General features: G+C 41.6%; 1 protein-coding gene across 3 annotated transcripts; it reads left to right on the forward strand.

Annotated features, from left to right (window-relative positions):
• Positions 1-332: 332 nt before the first annotated feature.
• Positions 333-17390, forward strand: vezt (vezatin, adherens junctions transmembrane protein). 3 transcript variants are annotated; one of them, XM_088072431.1, is made up of 12 exons: positions 333-490; positions 2271-2408; positions 6561-6650; positions 6760-6944; positions 7321-7605; positions 8868-9025; positions 10717-10865; positions 11650-12026; positions 12837-13030; positions 13812-13918; positions 14064-14271; positions 14616-17390. In XM_088072431.1, exons 1-12 carry the CDS (start codon positions 455-457, stop codon positions 15170-15172), a joined length of 2484 nt encoding a protein of 827 aa, XP_087928557.1. In that variant the 5' UTR covers positions 333-454; the 3' UTR covers positions 15173-17390. The 3 variants fall into 3 exon arrangements, with proteins under 3 accessions (XP_087928557.1, XP_087928558.1, XP_087928559.1); XM_088072432.1 differs by having other exon boundaries at positions 8880-9025; XM_088072433.1 differs by lacking the exon at positions 333-490 and adding an exon at positions 755-909.
• The last annotated feature ends 1179 nt before the right edge of the window (positions 17391-18569 follow it).

The raw sequence follows: 18569 nt of genomic DNA on the forward strand, positions 1-18569 counted from the left end.
TTTGTAACACCTTGTGATGATTGAATAAAGGAAATTAAAAAACAAAAAAAGTGTTCAGCTGTACATTACAACATTATATAAATGTAAAAAATACTTCTTTTTGCTCTAAATCTGATTCACGCTGTTAAATTATGTATTTTTTATGTATTTTGAATGTAATTTTCCGATATTTATTATCTTATTTCCGCTAACTTTGCACACGATTCTCTTGCCTGCCGTTCCAAACGGTTGTTCCACTGCCGCTCGCGCCCACTTGAGGCGCTCTAAAGTGGCACGAGCGCTTGTTCGTTGCCCGCGAGCAAGTGGCGGTAGGAGGAAACGAGCATTATGGGAGTTGTAGTTTTACGCGAAGTTTAGCAACCGGCTAACTACCAACTTCTCAACGGCTGTTCCTGACCACCGTCGCCTACAACTTCAGAATGCAAAACGGGCTGTGTATCGATGGCGGAGAGCAATGACTGAGGAGTTTGATGAAGATGTGGTATTTGAGGTTCGTATTAACAACCGTTTATTTTAAAAAAAATGTATGGAAACTTAAGTATGCTTTGTCATACCTCCCTAGCTCCGAGGTAAATATAGATTCGTTAACGGCAGCTAACAGCTAGCTTGGTAAGCTAACTGCAGCCGTTTAGCCTGTTGCCATGCATTGACGACCCAAAACAAATCCACATATTTGGCTGGCAGCTAGCTGTTTCTGCCAAGGAGCTTTGGTGGTCATGAGAGGGAGCTGAGCTGTCCGAGTGTGCGCATTGTTGTCGGTGTTTCATCAGGCTGGTAGTTAGAGGTGGGGTGGGGATGACCAGATCCAATGCGTCGGTTCTGGGAAAAAAAAAAAAAAAACCCACACACACTCACGTAGCAACGTCTGGATGGTGACAACATGAGCTGCGACTTCGTGTGACAATGCATGTGAGTATTATTTAATTGTTTGCTGTGTAACGCGTGCAGTGTGTTATGATGGGCTAATTACATGAAACTGGGATGCTCCTGCGCAGCTGTCCAGAAGCACCAGCAGAGATGCAAGGAGTCATGTTTTCCCAGCAGCTGGGGGGAACTGGGTCAGACATCTTTTTGACATATTCCAGCACGGGATGTTTTCCCTCCTTTCTGCTTATTTCACGGATGATTTGATTCTGAGCTTTCGTTGTTCGGGGTAAGAAACAGCATTGCCTGTGTTTATTTCATAGTAGTAGATAGGATTATTACATGGTGACTAGTGCAGTTTCCATGGTGTTCAGAGGCTCTGAAGACATTTATGTGAGTGATTTAGGCTACAGATTTACATGTGAAGGCACTTAGGCTTTAATGTAGTGATACAGCCTGTGGGCCAAATGTGGCCCCCAATAAGGTGCCGGTGGCCCCTCAACCATTTAATTCACAATTAAAATAAATGTGCCAGAGTGCTTAAAAAACAGCATCAAAAAAGAGCTTGTTTATTTAAAAAAAAAAAAAATTCCAGAGAAGGACTCCCTGCACCTGTCGGACAGAGGATATATAAGATCCCTAATGTCCTTAAATCCTAGAAATGTCCTAAAATTCTAGAAATGCCCTAAAATACTAGAAACGTCATACATTGTGAGTAACATCGTAAAATCCAAGAAATATCCTAAAATCCTAAAAACATCCTACAATCCTGGAAATGTCCTAAAATCCTAAATATGTGTTAAAATCCCAGAAACATCTGAGAGTTCTAAAAATATCCTAAAACTTTATAATAAATCTACAATTATAGAACTGTGTGAAAATCCTAGAAATGTCCCAATACATTAGAAATATTCTAAAATCCAAGAAACAGGCTAAAATCCTAGAAAGGTCCAACAATCATGGAAACCTGCTAAAATCCAAGGAATCTCCTAAAATACTACAAACATGTATGGGGCTGCTGCAACTGGCCCCTGGCCTCCTGTCATTTTGCAATAGTGGCCCCTAAGCAAAGAAAATTGAGTACCCCTGATTTACAGCTCTCCTCTCAGAGCAGGAGCTGCGTGGAGGAGAGATAAGAAGCTGTGGTTGAGGGAGGTGCCTCAACTTCAGCTGATTAATCCTGAGCAGTGGCTTGACGAATCAGTTCCCTCGCTTATCAGAGTCAGGACACCTTTTGATTCACACTGGGGGGAAACTAGGGCAGAATCAGCTCAACCTGCACCACACTGATGACCTCATCACCACATTTTCTCCTCCTGTCCTTCCATCTGGCTCTATTTTATGTCTCTCAATCTCCTCCCCCTCCCCTCCTTCTCATGTCTGACTGTTTCTTTTTCTCTTTGCAGAACTCCCCTCTTTTCCAGTACCTGCATGATCTAGGGCACACAGACTTTGAGGCATGTCCGACGGCATCACAGGAGGACGAAGATGGCGGACAAGAGGGAGACTTCACCTCTCCAGACGAAGATCCACAGAGAACTTCAGTGAGTTCCTCCCGTCCTTGATATTAACATCACAGATGCCTGTCCCATCAGTCTAATCTTGTCTCACGTATCTCAACTTTAACTTTGTTGTGCCTGAGGGGAAATCTGTCTCTCTGTCAGGTGAAACTCCGACTATAAAAACTTGATTAAACACATGAAACATACATATAATGAAACATAAACTAGTGTTCGACAGATTATCAGATGGCCAATTATCAGGCTGACATCTGGCATTATCTATATCGGCGTAAATACTAACAATCGGTATCAGTATCATTCCAGGAAAACTAATATTGGTTGACCCCTATTTTAGATCATTGTTAACTGAATATTCTTTGGTTTGAGATGGTTTTGGACAGTTTTAATCAAGAAAGTGGTGTGCGGTTAAATCAGTGATTTTTAAAATAACTGTTGGTTTGAGCATTAGATTATCAAGAACACATCAGGTCAAAACCAGTGAACTCTCTGACTGAGAGGGGGCATCCCAAACTAACTCCATCACTATTCAAACAATCTTCATCCCTGCCCCGGGGCAGTGTGTGTCTGTGTTTGTCACAGAAAGTAATTAATCTGACTATTGACTCCAAACAGCAGCACATATTGGCACACACTCACCCACAGACTGTTACACTGATTTATATGCTTGCTTCGATCAGACAAGACATGGAGACACGGGCTTTCTACACACAGATGAAGGTATTTTGTGTTACATGGTCTTTATTCTGTATTCACACACATCTTTTTTTTAGAAAGAAGAAAACCTTTCTCTCTCTTGTCTCTCTCCCGCTGCGCTCTGATTTTAGAGAAGATAGCCTAAATGTGATTACTGCGGCCACGCTCTGCTCTCTCTCTCTGCCTCTGTGAGCATCCTCTTAAAGCTGTATGTGTGTTTTGTTGATATTTACATGTTTTTAATTGACCTGTGAGCGCCTCAGCTCCGCAATCAAAGGAACTTGCGAACTTTGAATAGCACTTGCATTAATCGAGCTGGCAATGACTGCATTTTGAGTCGACTTGTGATTCACGCAGACGAGTTATGAATCCAGGGAAGCTCTGCATCATATGACGCACGGCCTCCCCTCGCACCCCGCCCGCCTCTTGCGACGGGAAACAGTTTTGTATTTGTTTCATTCAGGAACTTTCCGTGCTTGTCATGCTTCCTCTCTGGTTTGCTGTTGTTCTAAGGAGTTAAGGAGGATGGGGGATTCAGATGAGACAGGAAAGGTTCTGAGCGTCCCTGTGTGACCAGTTTCCTGGAGCGCGGATAAAGTCAGAGCCGAGGCAAAACACCTCGTTCACGTAGGCAGACCATAGTTTCTCTTTCTTTACTTTACCAGTAGATACAACTGAACACTGCTCACATACAGCATATGTGGTCTGTGCAACATGTGTGCATGTCCTTGACCTGAATTGCTGATATTTGGAGGTGTATTTAGGTAACATAAAGCGGTAGGATTAGCCCAAAACAGAACAGCGACTTCAGTTCTCTCTCTCTCTCTCCTTGTTTTTGTTTGGTATACAATAGGGTTGCACATTATAAGCACTTTCCTCAGTCGATTAATTGGTAAAATTAACAGTAGTTATTTGGAAAAAAAACACAAAACTTTGCTTATTTTAAACAATGGCAATTACTTTTTTCCTCAGTCACAGTTAAAACAACATATTGCAAATACTTCACAGCATTTCATGGTGATTAATGCGTTAAATTTAAAGCAAACCTTATTCTGACTTACTCTAGCTTTATACTGAATGATGACAGATGTGAGAGTGGTATCAGTCTTCTTGTTTAACGCTCAGCGAGAAAGCCCAAAAGCGTATTTCCCAAAATGTCGGACTATTTACTCAAAGCACTATATGCTCTGGACTTGCCATCATAAATCTGTGTGTCACGTAGTAGTATCCCTCCAGTGTCTGGAAACTGGAGTGTTTCTCTGTGTGACACCAGGAGAATACTGATGAGCAGGAACCGACTGGCATGATATTGTACAGTAGAGAGAGTGAAGGCATCTGTGAGTTAATCTGTACGAGGTTTACATCATCTGTGGTAGTGTCAGCGGGGATTAGTCGCTCTGATACTACAGACAAGACGGAGCAGAGTTGTGTCCTACTTTGAGGCAGATGAGGGGTGTTGTGTAAATGTCCAATCCTAAAACTCAGTCTCAAATCAGTAATCGATACGACTGCGGCATTTAGACTAATAACACTTGTGCTTTACCCCCCCTGAAACGGGGTCAGCTCGAGGGCTGCCCAGTCTGAATCAATAGCCCCTGGAGCACACACACTTCACAGGACTGTGTGATGCTGGTTTCTACATGATCACACTGGCAATATCTGAGGCTGGAGGACGGTTTTTGTGTTGTCCATACAGCCTATTCTCGTGAAGGCAAGATCTCAAGAATGCCCTGAGAAAATTTCTTCAAATTTGGCACAAACATCCATTTGGATTCATTCGTAAACTGATAAGATTTTGGTGGTCAGAGGTCAAGGTTATTGTGACTTCATCCGTCTCATTCTTTTGTATCTGAAGATCAGCTGAAGGGAACTTGTTTAAATTTGGCACAAATGTTCTTGGACTCAACAAGGAAATTATTGGATTTTGATCGTCCATGAGGAAAGTTATTCAAATTTGGCACAAATGTATAAGTGAACTCAAGAATGAACTGATTATATTTTGGTGGTCAAATGCCACTGTCATCTCCTCTGTTTCCGTCCTGTAAATGTGATTTCTCAAAACCACCTAAAGGGAATTCCTTTCAATTTGGCACAAACATCTTTGATTCAGCGATGAACTGATTTGAATTTGGTGGTCAAATTTCAAGGTCACTACGACCCTCCATCTATCTCATTCTTGTGAGCTTGATATTCAGAAAATACCTTTTGAAAAGTTTTTCAAATATGGCACAAATATCCACTTAGACTCAAGATGAGCTGATTAAAATGTTTTTGGCCTACACTCAAGAATTCATACGCTGACGTAAATGTCCAAATGGATATAGCAATGAAGTGATGACATTTTATATGCAAAATGTCAAAGGTCAACTTCACTGTGACTTCATAATGTCCTTTAAAAACACTTTTCTGGCTATTATTTAGAGCCTTTACTCAGGAACAGAAGGGGAGACATTCGGTCAGATACTGAAATGGTGACACTAATCTTTAATTGTGCTGATTGTAGAGATCCTCTGTGCTGCCGGGAGGGACGATTTGTGTCAAGCGTCCATGCTTTCACAGTCATGTATGTAAACTGTAATTGCAGCTTAAGTGGTTCATGGAGGCATACAGCCACAAGGCAGTAATTCTAGTTTTTACTTTAAACATTAACAGAACAAAGCATCTTTCAAATGAGTTTAAACAAGCATTTCACATACGCCATGAAACACTCTAAGCTGATTAGTGAATAATAGATCCCATTCACGATTAGGCTTTACACGGTTTAGGATTCCATTTAAGGCTTTTTAGCACTCGCAAGAAAAACTTCTGACATTTCGATCAGCCTGAGGTTCGTTCTGCATCGAAATGTCAACGCACTTTAAAATGAGAGCCACTGTGTCACTGTGGTGGTGACTGGATATGTCAGACAGTTCAGAGAGGGAATGCAGAGACTCTTAAAAAGCAAGAAATAAAACAGAAGTGTGTCTTTCTCTGTAGTGTCTCCAGTAAAAGGCCTGCAACTTTGTTTCCTTTTCTGGAACTAAAAGAATCCGTCTGTCTACCATTTATTTTGAAAGGATGAAAGGAGTTTTATTGACGCTGAAAATGTAAACATTCAGTTATAACACCAGAATGGACGTTCGACAAACTGACGCGGTTATGTGGTTTTTGCACCACAGAAGAGCTATGTAAGACCGGGGAGTTTTTTACAAACACACATTGCACTTATTGTTGTTGCCTCAAAGAGTGTGTCTCCTGGGATACTCCTTTTGACCGTGAGTGTGTGTGTTCATAGCGCACACACATTTGGGACCTGGGAAATAAACCCAAGCTAAAAGAAAGCACACCGACATGACTGAAAGAGTTGCAGGTGAATCATTTAGTTTTTTAACCCTGGAGATATTACACTGATCCATCGAGGCTGTGGCAGGGCATTAAAGTGGAACGGAGCCGTTACTTAATCGACTGAGTTATAACCTTTCCCCTGTGTGTGATTTACAGGGAGGACGCTTGTGGAGGCTGGCTGAAGCCTTGTGGAGATGGAGTCCGATTCACCAGGCGGCTGCATCTCGTAAGCTGGGCCAGCAGCTGGTAGGTAAAATGGGAAACAGAAAGGAATGCTGGCACTGAAAGCAGAAGCTTCTCTCTGTTTTATATTTTAAGACATGTCTTTTTTTTTCCACTTGTCTCTCTCTCGCAGGACTCTGTGTTCGGCCAGTACTCGGTGAAGTGCATTCTGGACCAGGACGTGCTGCTGCAGGAGGATGTGGAGCTGATTGAGCTGTTGGACCCGAGTCTTCTCACCCTCGGCTCATCCGCCTCTGGATCGTCCGGCCGAGCGAGCACCCTGCCCAGACCGAGCCTCATAGCCAGGCCCTCTCTATGGTACGCTGTTAGGAAAGAGACACACAGACACCACAGTGGAATACAACTCCAGCACGAACTGAAACTTTGTTGTTTGTAATCAATATTAGTCTTGAGTCCTGCTTTTAAGCCTGCTCAAAACTGATTTGATAACAGAAAAACATTGTTCACTGCTATCGTTGAATATCATCTTATTTGCCACTTGGCCAGTAGCAGTCAGCAAGTCAAATATCAGCCGATACTGGAAGATAAATCGTTATATCCCTACACAAAATATCAAATTACAGCTTTGGTATTCTCAGGATGCTACAAAGATAACAAAAGCAATTTATCATCTAAACTGCTAAAGAACAGTGAATAATTCCAATGATCAAATTTCCCTCTTGTCCTCACTCAGGGACATGGCCGGGCTGGTTGGATTGGCTTCAGTGCTGCTGGGTCTCTGCTCGATATCCGGTGGTCTTTGGTCGCTGGCCGCCGCCCCGTGGGGCCTGGCGCTGCTGGGCTGGGTGGGGCTGAGGGGCGTCACGCTGTGGAGACAGGGCCACATGGAGAGAGCCGTCCACACACGGGCCACGCAGCTGCAGACTCTGGTCCACAACAGCAAGACTCTGACTGGGCTGTCTCGCAAAGCCCTGCGCCTGGTGCAGGAGACAGAGGTCATCTCCAGAGGGTTCACCCTGTAAGTGTTTTGTGTCCTCTTACCTTCGTATCACCCAATCACAGAATGGACATGTGCATTTCCTGTCAGGGCTCAAACTGTCACTGCCTGATTCAAGCCTGATCAGTCTATTGTTGTAGGTGTTCTAGTTACTTACTTCCTTGGGTAGTGTGTCTGTAGGTGGTTTATTATTAATGTTAGCACTTGTTTTAGAACACTGTTTGTCTCTGTCTGTGTGTGTGTGTGTGTAGCTTTAGCATTGTCTATAAAAACACTACAGCATTACACTTCAATCACTAAGTAAGTCAAAGGAATAGTTTGGCTTTCTCGCTGAGAGTTTGATGAGAAGATCGATACCACTTGCATGTTTGTACAGGAATATAAAGCAGGGTTTCCCATAAACTGTTCGGTTATGCATTACACCACTCTTGGAGCGCAGAGTGTAATCTGGGCACAGATGGAGCAGCAGAACATCAGGTGCATTGAAAGTGAAACTTAGCCGTTCATTCAATTAACTTTTTTCTGTTCCCTCACGTTGCCAGATCTATCATACTCTTCGTAGACGTGCAGCACATAGCAACGATGCAGATGGAACAAATTTCCTGCTGGGTAGCAGACATAAAGCAAAAAAGTGTTGATAGCAAAGGCTGCTGCTTTTACCAGTGTGGAGAGTTAAATATATTTTCAATGAAAGATTTAAACCTCAGCGTTTGTCTCATTTATATGTGGTATATTTCTGAATAACCCATATGATACAAAAAGCAGCTGGCTTCCAGGTGTTTTCACATTATCTGATCTGGCCCCCATTCAAAATTTTGGACACCCCTGGCTTAGCACAGAGGCAGGAAATAGGGAAACAGCTGTCCTTGCTCTGTTGAAAGTCCTACCCGCACTGCCTTTTCACATTTTCAATTTTGTACAAAATAAGCAAACAAGATAAAAAAACTTTCTTAATGAGCTTTAGAGGTAAAGGTTGATGCTTCCAGTCTCAGTGCTAAACTAAGCTAACCAGCCACATGAGAGTGCTATTGATCTTGTCATTTAACTCCAGGTGAGAAACCAATTGATTTCCCCAAATTTTGAACTATTCCTTTAGTAGCATGTCACATTGTTTCGTGCGACACAGTTGCCGTGTGCTTCTAACACTCCTGTTCAGCGGTCATTGTTTGAGTGTGTTGTTTCCGTCTCGTGTGTCGTCTTCAGTGATGTGGTGTTCAGTGTTGTGTGTGCCCCCCTGCCTCTTTGGGACGTCTCCACAGTTGTATCACATTTCACTTGTCAAGTTTGCTCGACAGGGTGAGTGCGGCCAGCTCCTTTAGCAGGGCGGGGCCGGGGGCGGTGCCACGAGGCCAGCAGCTGATCGGACTGAGGAAGGCCCTGTACCGCGCGCTCCGCACCGCCTTCAGAGCGTCACGCAGAGCCACCTGTCACATGCTCAAGGCATATCCTTTACCTGGAGAGAAAGACTTATAACTCAAATAAGTGTCTTCTTGCTGTTTGGCCTCTTTTGTAACAACACAGATGGAAATGTATCCGAATTTGTGAATTTGGAAAACACAAATAATGTGACGGAAACATATTTGTTTTATCAGAAGTTGTTTGTTATTATTCAGGTGAGAAAAATCATGTTTGACATGTCTTTGTCGCGGTCATTATGTTTCTTCGTATCGATACATATCTTTGGGGATGATCACTAGATAAAAATACCCATTCATGAGGCTCTGATTTCACGAACCAGCTGTTTCATCGTTATGTGCGTGAGAAGTGAGACAAAAAGCTCAGTGTTGCAGCTGGATTTATTTTAAACCCTGTAAAATATATTACATTTCAAAATGAAGTTTAGAAGCTGTTTTATTTTTTAGCTGTTGGTGTTAATTTCTTTGTTTTAAAAAAAGTCGGATTATTGGTGGAAAAAAGATTATCTCGTATTTTAGTCTGTTCAAGCAGTAACATGCTGCGTGTATCAGCCATAGATTATTGATAGAATATTGACCTGGCATCCACTTAAACCCACCAAGTATTTTAGGGGTATTTCAACAGATGGAAGTAAAAATGGCTTTTAAATAAATTTGGCATTAGGAAATCCCCTGAAATAAAAAAATGTGCAATTATGAAATAAAAGTCCTCCAAAATAAATAAAAGTAGACCTTTAAAAAACACATTTTTTAATATAAGAAACTATTTATTTATTGAACGAATTACATTTATATTTATATATATATATATATTTTTTTTTTCCTCATTTCTTTTTAGGTTCTGTTTCATAGGGATATTTGTTTTTCTTTCCTAGGCATATTTAGTTATTTGTTTATTGCTTCATTTATTATTTTTTTTTAGAATTTATTCATGTGTTTTATTTAAGATCGACTTCAAAGGCATTACTTAGTGGTAGGGTTCAACAGTTCAAAAGCTTTGTTTAGTTAAACATAAAAAGAGAGACAGAGAGACAACGAGATGAAAAGTCAGCTACAGTATAAGGATGTGGAAATGTATTTCATGATTGATTATATACCAGTATTAAATCAGTTGAAAGTTGATTTAATAATAGCATATAATTAACCATGAAATATATTTCCACGTCCTCATACTGCAGCCTTTTTTCAGTCTTTCTCTCTCTCTTTTTATTTATTTTTTTATTTGAGAGAATATCAGGTTAGAAAATACAACATTTGCCCAATTTAGCGTGACTTTTGGTATAAAAATCAATTCCACCTCCAGTCTTCTTTTGGAACACAGAGTCAGAGAGAGAACATTTGTTGGATGAGCAGATACAGATACTGACGTCTCTGTAAACCTCGAGTAGTCAGCTTGGATTTGGTGTTAGTGTAAAGCAGATAAGCACAAACTCTCAAATGCATGTATGCTCTTAAAGATACTCTCGCGTCTGGAGTGTGGAGGGAAAATGTCATTGAGTTTCTTTCTTTTGAGGTTAACGGCTAAGACTCCGTAACAGGAGAACGTCGGTTCTTTTATGGCAACTCTGGAAATCCATAGACATCTTTTGACATTTAGTTGTTGATGGTATGTAGTATTTTAGAGGCTTGAAATACTATTTTTTTGGAGGTTTTTTTGGACAAAAAAATGTGCATAGATTGTTTTGACAGAAGTGTGATGTGTCCTTAACCCTTCCAACGTTCCCTTTGAACTCTGAGATCGATAACGTGACCAACTACGTGTCTGCGGTGCCTCTGAAGGAGCTAGGTCTCGGCCTGGGGATCGAGCACCTGGGTGACGAGCAGGCTCAGGAGCTGACGGACGACTACAGCCTTCCCGCCCTGAAGGTAAAGCGTGACGGACGGAGCCAGAGGAGCTGTTTCCCTCTCTTTCAAGGCTTAACTAAGCTAAACAGCTTCGACTTTCTGTACAGACATGAGAGCGGTGATGATCTTTTCATCTAACTCTCGACAAGAAAGTGAAGAAGCTTAATCTTAATCCACTTTATCCACTTCTCTGCTGTCTTTTCTGTAAGATCAGTATCTTACAGTGACTCTTACAGTTTTGTCATTTCGGAGCATCAGTACTTTGATTAGTAGTTTTCGTTTTGGCTTTTGAAGGTTACCCTTTGAAACCTGAGCTAATTGTTTAGATTTATTTCAAAACCATAAATAGAAGGCAACAAGAAACTTAACAAGACATGGCCCAAAAATTTGTTTAAAAGTAACGGAAATTACCTGAAAATATGCAATATGTGTGTGTGTGTGCATGTATCAATTTTATATATTTATTGTATTATTTTTGTATGATATTTTAAATCTAAACTTATAATTACATATATAATTTTCTAGACATTTTCCCTTTTTTGGGTTATTTTCTGATAATCCTCCCCTCATTTTTAAACTAATCTTTAGGTAAAATTACTTGCTATTTGCAGGACATTTCTTGCCAAGTTGGTCATTACTTTTTCCCCAATGTATTCAAAAGAAATCAAACCAATTCACTCAGTTTTTAAAGGGTCAAATAGCTTATGAGCTTGACTGATGTCGATGCGGGCTTTAGAGGGTTAAAGAAATGTCCTGGTTTCATGATAAAGGGTTTATGCATAAATATTGTTTTGTCCTCCTGCAGATGCTGTTCCAGCTGTGGGTGGGCCAAAGCTCTGAATGTTTCCGTCGACTGGCTCTCCTCCTGTCGCCCCGAAGAATAGAGGAGCCAGAAGAGGGCGCACCCAAAGCGGAGACATCTTCTCCTCCTCCTCCTCCTCCTCCTCCTCCTCCCCTGCTGCACCGCTCCATCGCCGCAGTGACCGAGCCCCTCCATCACGCTCTGTCCAGCTGCCTGTGCGAGGTGCAGCGCAGCTACGACTTCCACCGACACTTTGAGACTCAGCTGAGGATTACGGGCTCGGACAAGACCGGCAGAGCCAGGGAGAAATGCAGAGAGCTCAACACCTTGCACACCTCCATCCGAAGCCTGCAGCTGCACCTCAAAGCCCTGCTCAGCGAGTGAGACACATACACACACACGCACGCACACACACACACACAATCCTGACTGTCCTCATTCTACACTTCCCATAAGAGGAGATGAGAGTTTAATGACCAGTGTGGAGAAACTGGGTAATTCCACCAGCAAAGCAGTAATAATATATAGTTAAGACATAAATAAGGACATATGAAGGTATAATACATTTCCACAGTGGGTAAAGTAGTGTTAAATTGTTATAAAAATCTATATCAATACATATTTCCCATGTTATTTACACCAGAAACAGGCAATATGTGCAATATGAAAATACTGAAATATAGAAAAAGTTGGACCTTGAGTTGAGATGTTTTTTTGGCAAATATAAAAATTAGGGCCTAACAATTATTTTAATAATGGATTAACACGGCCCCTCTTTTTTTTCTCGATTCATGTTTTTGTCAATACAATGTCAGTAAAATAATGAAATATCCCCTATAATGCACCTTTTAATTAATTAATTGTATCGAAAATCATTAAAATAAAATGCCGATACAGATAGTCTGCAAAATGCCAAATATGAGCGCCGATAATTGCCCAGGCCGATGATCTGTTGACCCTCCCGGTTACTATTCTTTACAACTTTAACCTGTCTCATGTTTGGTATCAAAGTTAATTTTATTTATTTATATATTTGGGCATTTAATAACCTTTTTGCTAGAATCTGATAGTAAAGATATGACAGGAAAGGAGGTAAGAAAGATGGGGAATGACATGCTAGAAAGATCTTCCACTTTCAGTCTGTATTGTCAACATTCGTCCTCCTCCGCTTCTGTTTCTGACCTCATCAGGATGATCATCCTGGAGGACGACCTGGAGAAACTGATGGTGGCCAAAGAGCCGGCAGAGCTGACGTACGAGGGCTACCAGGACCTCAGTGACCGGCTGCACCAGCTGCAGCCTCACATGCAGGCCAGCACGGGCTGCTGGGAGGACACCATCTGCCAGGTGGAGCGCATGCTGAGACGAGTCAACGCCTGCCCAGGTGAGCGGGGTCAAACACAAACACAACTGTTCATTAAATAAAAAGCCACAGCTGACATCCAAGATAGAGCAGTGACACCCCCTTTAGCATTATAGTGGTTTCCATATTTACACGGAGGTCCTATATTTAGGTCACACTTCCTCCTTCCGTTACCATGACTCAATACTATTGTAAGTGTCTTCTTCCAGCCTTAACGTTAAAGCTTGAATTACCAAAGTGCTGTGAGTAATAAAAGCACGGGGGCATCTCAGTTTCTGAGACTTAGGTACATGCACTTACAGTCATTCAAAATCCTACATATACACACTTACATAATAACATACATAATAAACGAAGTTATGCAAATACCAGTCTGTAGTGTAAGTGGGTTTTTAAAAGCTTTTTAAACTGAGGAACCCACTCGGCCACTTTGATGTTAATGGGGAGTTTGTTTCACAGTTTTGGGGCCAGAACCTTAAAAAAAAAAAGTAGGACCATAACTCAACTAAATTAAACACACATGAGGCATCTCTGTTATCACTCCGTGATTTAACAGTCCTTGGCCTCAAAAGGAAGGTGCACCACATTAAGTAGTTCTTTATTTTAACTTAACTTAATAAAATTAACTTATTTATATAAATAAATCAAAGAACAGACATAGATTATCTGCCAAAATAAAACTTATCTTACACTTTTGACAGTGGTGGAGGAAGTGGCTCCTTCACAAACAGACCAATCAGAGCAGAGCAGTCAGCACAGAGACCAAACTCCAACACCAGCTCACCTGTGTTTGTGTCTGCAGGTAACGCTGAGGGTCTGGAGCAGTGTGGTCCTCCTCTACCTGAGATTCCTGCTCCTCCTCCATCCTACCCGCTCATCCTGGACAGAGACCCTGTCCCTGAAGAGCTGGTAAAATGAACCTGACATCAAATTCTCTTATTACAGTCAAGTTTTGTGTCCCCAGTTTGTTCTTTAAACATTAAACATGTCGTCTCCCTGATTCTCCACCCTGATCTGTTTCCCCGTTTATTCCCCTGTTGTTTCATGTGATCAGGAGTGGGAGGCCTACGTGTCCGACTCAGACTCCGACGGTGAAGGCAGAGGCTCTTGGTCCGACATCTTGTCACCGGAGGAACGCGAGCGGCAGCGCCGGGAGAGGGAGGAGTCCCGCCGCGTCCTGTCAGAGCTCAAAGCTGTGTTAGGCTTCCGTGCGTCCGAGGGGGAGAGGATGAAGAGGAAGCAGCTGCTCTTCAACGACCAAGGTCTGCACCGACCCGTGTCCTCTTTCTCCTGTGTTCATTCAGAGATGAGCATATTAGAATATGACGGGAGGGGATTTTGCAAAGAGGACTTATTATACATGTTTTCAGGTTTATACTTGTTTTTTGGATTTCAGAGCATAGCGCTCTTTCTCTTTTTGGAAATCCCAAATAAAACCTTTCTAAGTTATAAGTTTAACAGCTTCATAAGGCAGCTGGTAAACTGTTAATCATATCTGCATTTTATCCATCATATCAGGTGCCGTGTGACTGACTTGTCAGTATCAGATTTGTAATCGATGCATCACTTCAACTCTAAATGATCAGTTTCTTCTCCTTCCTTGCAGCTGCGGTGACGCCTTCAGCTCGCGCTGAGAGTTCAGATCCTGCCGCGACGCCGTCGGATGCTCCGGCCTCTCTGGGTCCAGCAGAAAGTGGCGATGAAGAAGGAAACCACTTATCAGAGCGCCCTGCAGGAAACGCAGCAGAGGAAGCAGAAGGAAAAGACGGCAGGGTGACGCCTGACCCCTCCGCGGAGCCGGTGACGGAGTTCAGCTGCGGCTCAGAGGAGAAAGATGGTGATCATGGAGGAACTTCGGTGTGCACGAGAGGAGGAGGAGGAGCGTCAGAGCTGCATCAATATGACGGCGTCCTGGAGGAGGGCGAGGGCCAGAACGGTCTGGACTGCTTCCTGAAGCCTAAAGTCCCCGCCGTCTCCGTGATGGACAGACTGACGGAGATCCACGGCTCCGAGGCCCTCAGCTTCAGCTCCGCCATCGCCGCTCAGGTGGCGGCACGCTCACACTCGCTCATCGCCATGGAGGAGCAGACGTTCGGAGATGATGAGGAGGAAGATGATGAAGAGGAGATCGACAGACGAACCCCAGAGAAGGACTTAAATTAAAAACCCCGCTGCTTTAACGGAGCGCTGAGCAGAGACTGTATTTATGTCTGTTTATCGATGGGTCTGTGTCACATCTGTTTCTGCTGTGGAGGCCTCTCTGTCCCCCATCCGTCCATTTCGCCCTACATTACCCACAATTCTTTCTGCTCTTTTGCTGTTAAACTCAGGTACCAGAACCACTACAACAAATACGACCTTCCAGTGTTTTAAGGTCAGGAGACCAGAATGTCTGCAGTTCACGTGGCGACGTCCACATGGTGTATACTGCTGAGCAGGTGTGGAAACAAAGATTGTAAGATCAGCTTCATACTTTAAAACAGATGTGTAACAGAAGAAAATGCTATTTTCATCAAAACACTACAATCTGAGTTACTGTCAGGAGCTTTTTTTTAGTTGAAAGGTTGAGAGCAGCCTTCTGAGATGCAGATGTATTTCTGTGTGTTCAGACAGAATGTGAAGTTAGATGTGAGTTCGCCCGCGCAGCACGAATTGAGGTGAAGACATTTGGTGCATTTTTAAATTTTTCTTAAGCAACAAAATCTGACTTATTTTGGGTAGTGTTGTCACAAAAATGGAATTTCTAATACCTTAAAAAATACTGATATTCAATACCATTTTTCAATACTACAGGGAAAAATGACATCAAAGGCATACGATTGTTTTTATTAAATTATAAATATAATAAGGCTTGAACATAACATCCACTTTCCTCTCTTTATGAGCAGCAGAAAACAGCACGATGACTGTAGTAAACAGTAAAAAAAAGAGAAAGAAAGTGCATCTGCTACAGCTTTATCAATGCTGCGGAGTATTTTAACCATTTCAGATATTCTGTATTGATATTTATGACAACACTAATTCTGGGCTTTTATGAAATGTAAAGAGGAAAGAGGAGGGAGACTGGACAGAAATAACAATAGAAAAAGAAGCAACTGGTCAGTGGTGGAAAATACTCCTCTTTATTTATAGCACCTTTCATACTCACATGCAGCCTAAAGCATTTCACATAGCAAAAAAACCCAAAAATAAATAATAAATACAATTTTGTAAGACTAAAAACTACAATATTAAAACAAGAAAATGTTGAAAATCATAAAAGTAAAGGTCAGTAAAATGAAATAAATCAGGAATAACAATTATGTAAAAAGAAATATTCGAAAATTAAGACTAAAATATTACTCCTTATTTAAAAAGCCTTTTCTTTTTAGTTTTGTTTTTGGGAAATCAGGTAATTTTTTGTACTTTTCAGATTTCTTGCTTAGCTCTGGGTGATTTCTTCTTTTGTTGCTCATTACCTTCTACCCATGTTTTTGGAAAAAAAAAATCTAGGTTTCAGAGGTTTAAATGCATATTTTGATTTTATTTCCCAACTCTGCTGAGAAAGTTTTGCGTTTAAGAATTTAAAAGCCCCTCCCATATAGACGCCTGTCCCAAAAACAAGTCTGTAAGCAAATAATAGCCCGGGATATTAATTGGAAGTTTTATGTGTTTTCTACCTCTGCAGCTGAATGTTTCAGGTGAAAAAACAGTCTGGAAGTCGTCAAGTTTGCGTGAACGACTCCAGGCTAAAACTTTGCCTTCTATCTGAACACACCTAACGCAGGAGGTTGAACTCAGCCGGCCTTATTTATAGTCAAAGAGTAACACGCACACAGGGTGTTAGGGGGAGCTCTGAGAGAAAAGGAAGTGAAATTCTATTTTTACTATCAGCGCTTTATTTTTGTCCGGCCCTCTCTGCAGTCCATCTCTGTACTTACAGTCTGAGCGGACACAATTCGGGGGTCGAACACACAACCGAACATACATTCACAATCCTGTTTGGAAAACTGTAAGAACAATTCATGAGGACTGTAACAGCGTCTGTGTTTACAGGGGCACACTCGGAGGAGAGACTTGTTTATGACTCGACACTTTATGGACTGAGCTGCTGTGAGGTTTGAATACCGGTACGGGTAGAGTAATAAAGATAAAAAAGGATGGTTTTCTTTCATGTGAGGGCAATCTATAACTTTATGTTTCATATGAAGTTGCCATAAGAGTCTGACAGCCCTGGTGTTTGCCCCCCACCACTCCTCCTCCTCCTCCTCCTCCTCCTCCCCCCAGTCTCTCTTTGTCACCATGTCTGCCTTGTCCTGACCCCTCCTTCACCCTCTCTCGGGGTTGAGGTCGACCCCCTCCTGCATTTTCCAACGTGAAATAAAACACCATTCTGGAAGTGTTGGATGTATCCTGAAGTCTTTTATCACGTTTCACAGGCTCTCACGGTCCCAGCAGGGAAACAGGTCCGGTGAGTTACTCGATATGTTTTGTGGGATTTTGCATTTGTCTCGCACCGCAGCAGCTGGTGCTCCACTTTAAAACCACTCCTGCCTTTGGAGACTTGATGTACTACACTGAAGACTTAACATGTAAGTGCCCCTGTCCGGGGATTTAATGCACTTCAGAGGGCAAACGCTATATTTCAGTAACTCGACCTCTGACGTTTTAGTTTGGCATTAACGACATCCCACTAAAGCCACCTATAATGGCACTGTCTGTTTCCTGAGGGTGCCATGAAGACAATGAAATATGCAACAAATGCTTCTAAATATAAAGCAACAGGAAACTTCTTAAGTGACATTGTTTTATTAGCTCGTTTACTGTTGCAGCTTTGCCACCTAGTGGACAATAATGTGACTGCCACAGGTTCATGTGTCAATAATGCAGGATTTTTGCTGCAGATATCTGTGTATAAAAATGAAAGTTATATTAGAAAAAATATAATTTTGGGTATTTGTGTTATTTATTTTGCTCACAGATTAAGGCTTTTGTTATTAGTATTATTATGTTATAGTCGTAAATGATTCCTTTGACTTTTATATAATAATGATAATGTGATCAGTGCAGTTTATCACTTGATTAAACCTCTCCACAGGTTGTGTCCTCATTAGGCTGTCAGTGCACGAGCTCCCCTTCAGCTGATTCGGCATGTTTTACTTTGTGTTGCCTTCAAGCGCTCGGATTAAGCTCCGATTTCTGAACATGCATGTTTAAAAGTCCAGTTTTGGATGTTATAAAATATTTTTAAAAAATATATAAATATATTTTGGTGTTTAAAAATGTAAAACCCAAACAAAACAGTCTGTTTAGATTTTTTTTAAAAATCATGTTCACTTTAAACAGCATTTTGCTAATTCGGGTATAAAGATGAAGAAAATACAAACACAATGACACAGAATCTTCTGCATATTATGTTGTACATTGTAGCATTATACCCATATTTTCTATATTTCTAACTTTATATACTAGCTTTTAATGGTATTATAGCATAAGCACAAGTAAATATATATATATATATATTTACAAACTTTAGTGTTGACATTGTAGCATATTGCAAAAATCATAAAAACATAGTATA

This window comes from Plectropomus leopardus, chromosome 22 (assembly GCF_026936395.1).
Source record: "Plectropomus leopardus strain MGB_pleo_1.0 chromosome 22, ASM2693639v1, whole genome shotgun sequence".
NCBI lineage: Eukaryota > Metazoa > Chordata > Actinopteri > Perciformes > Serranidae > Plectropomus > Plectropomus leopardus.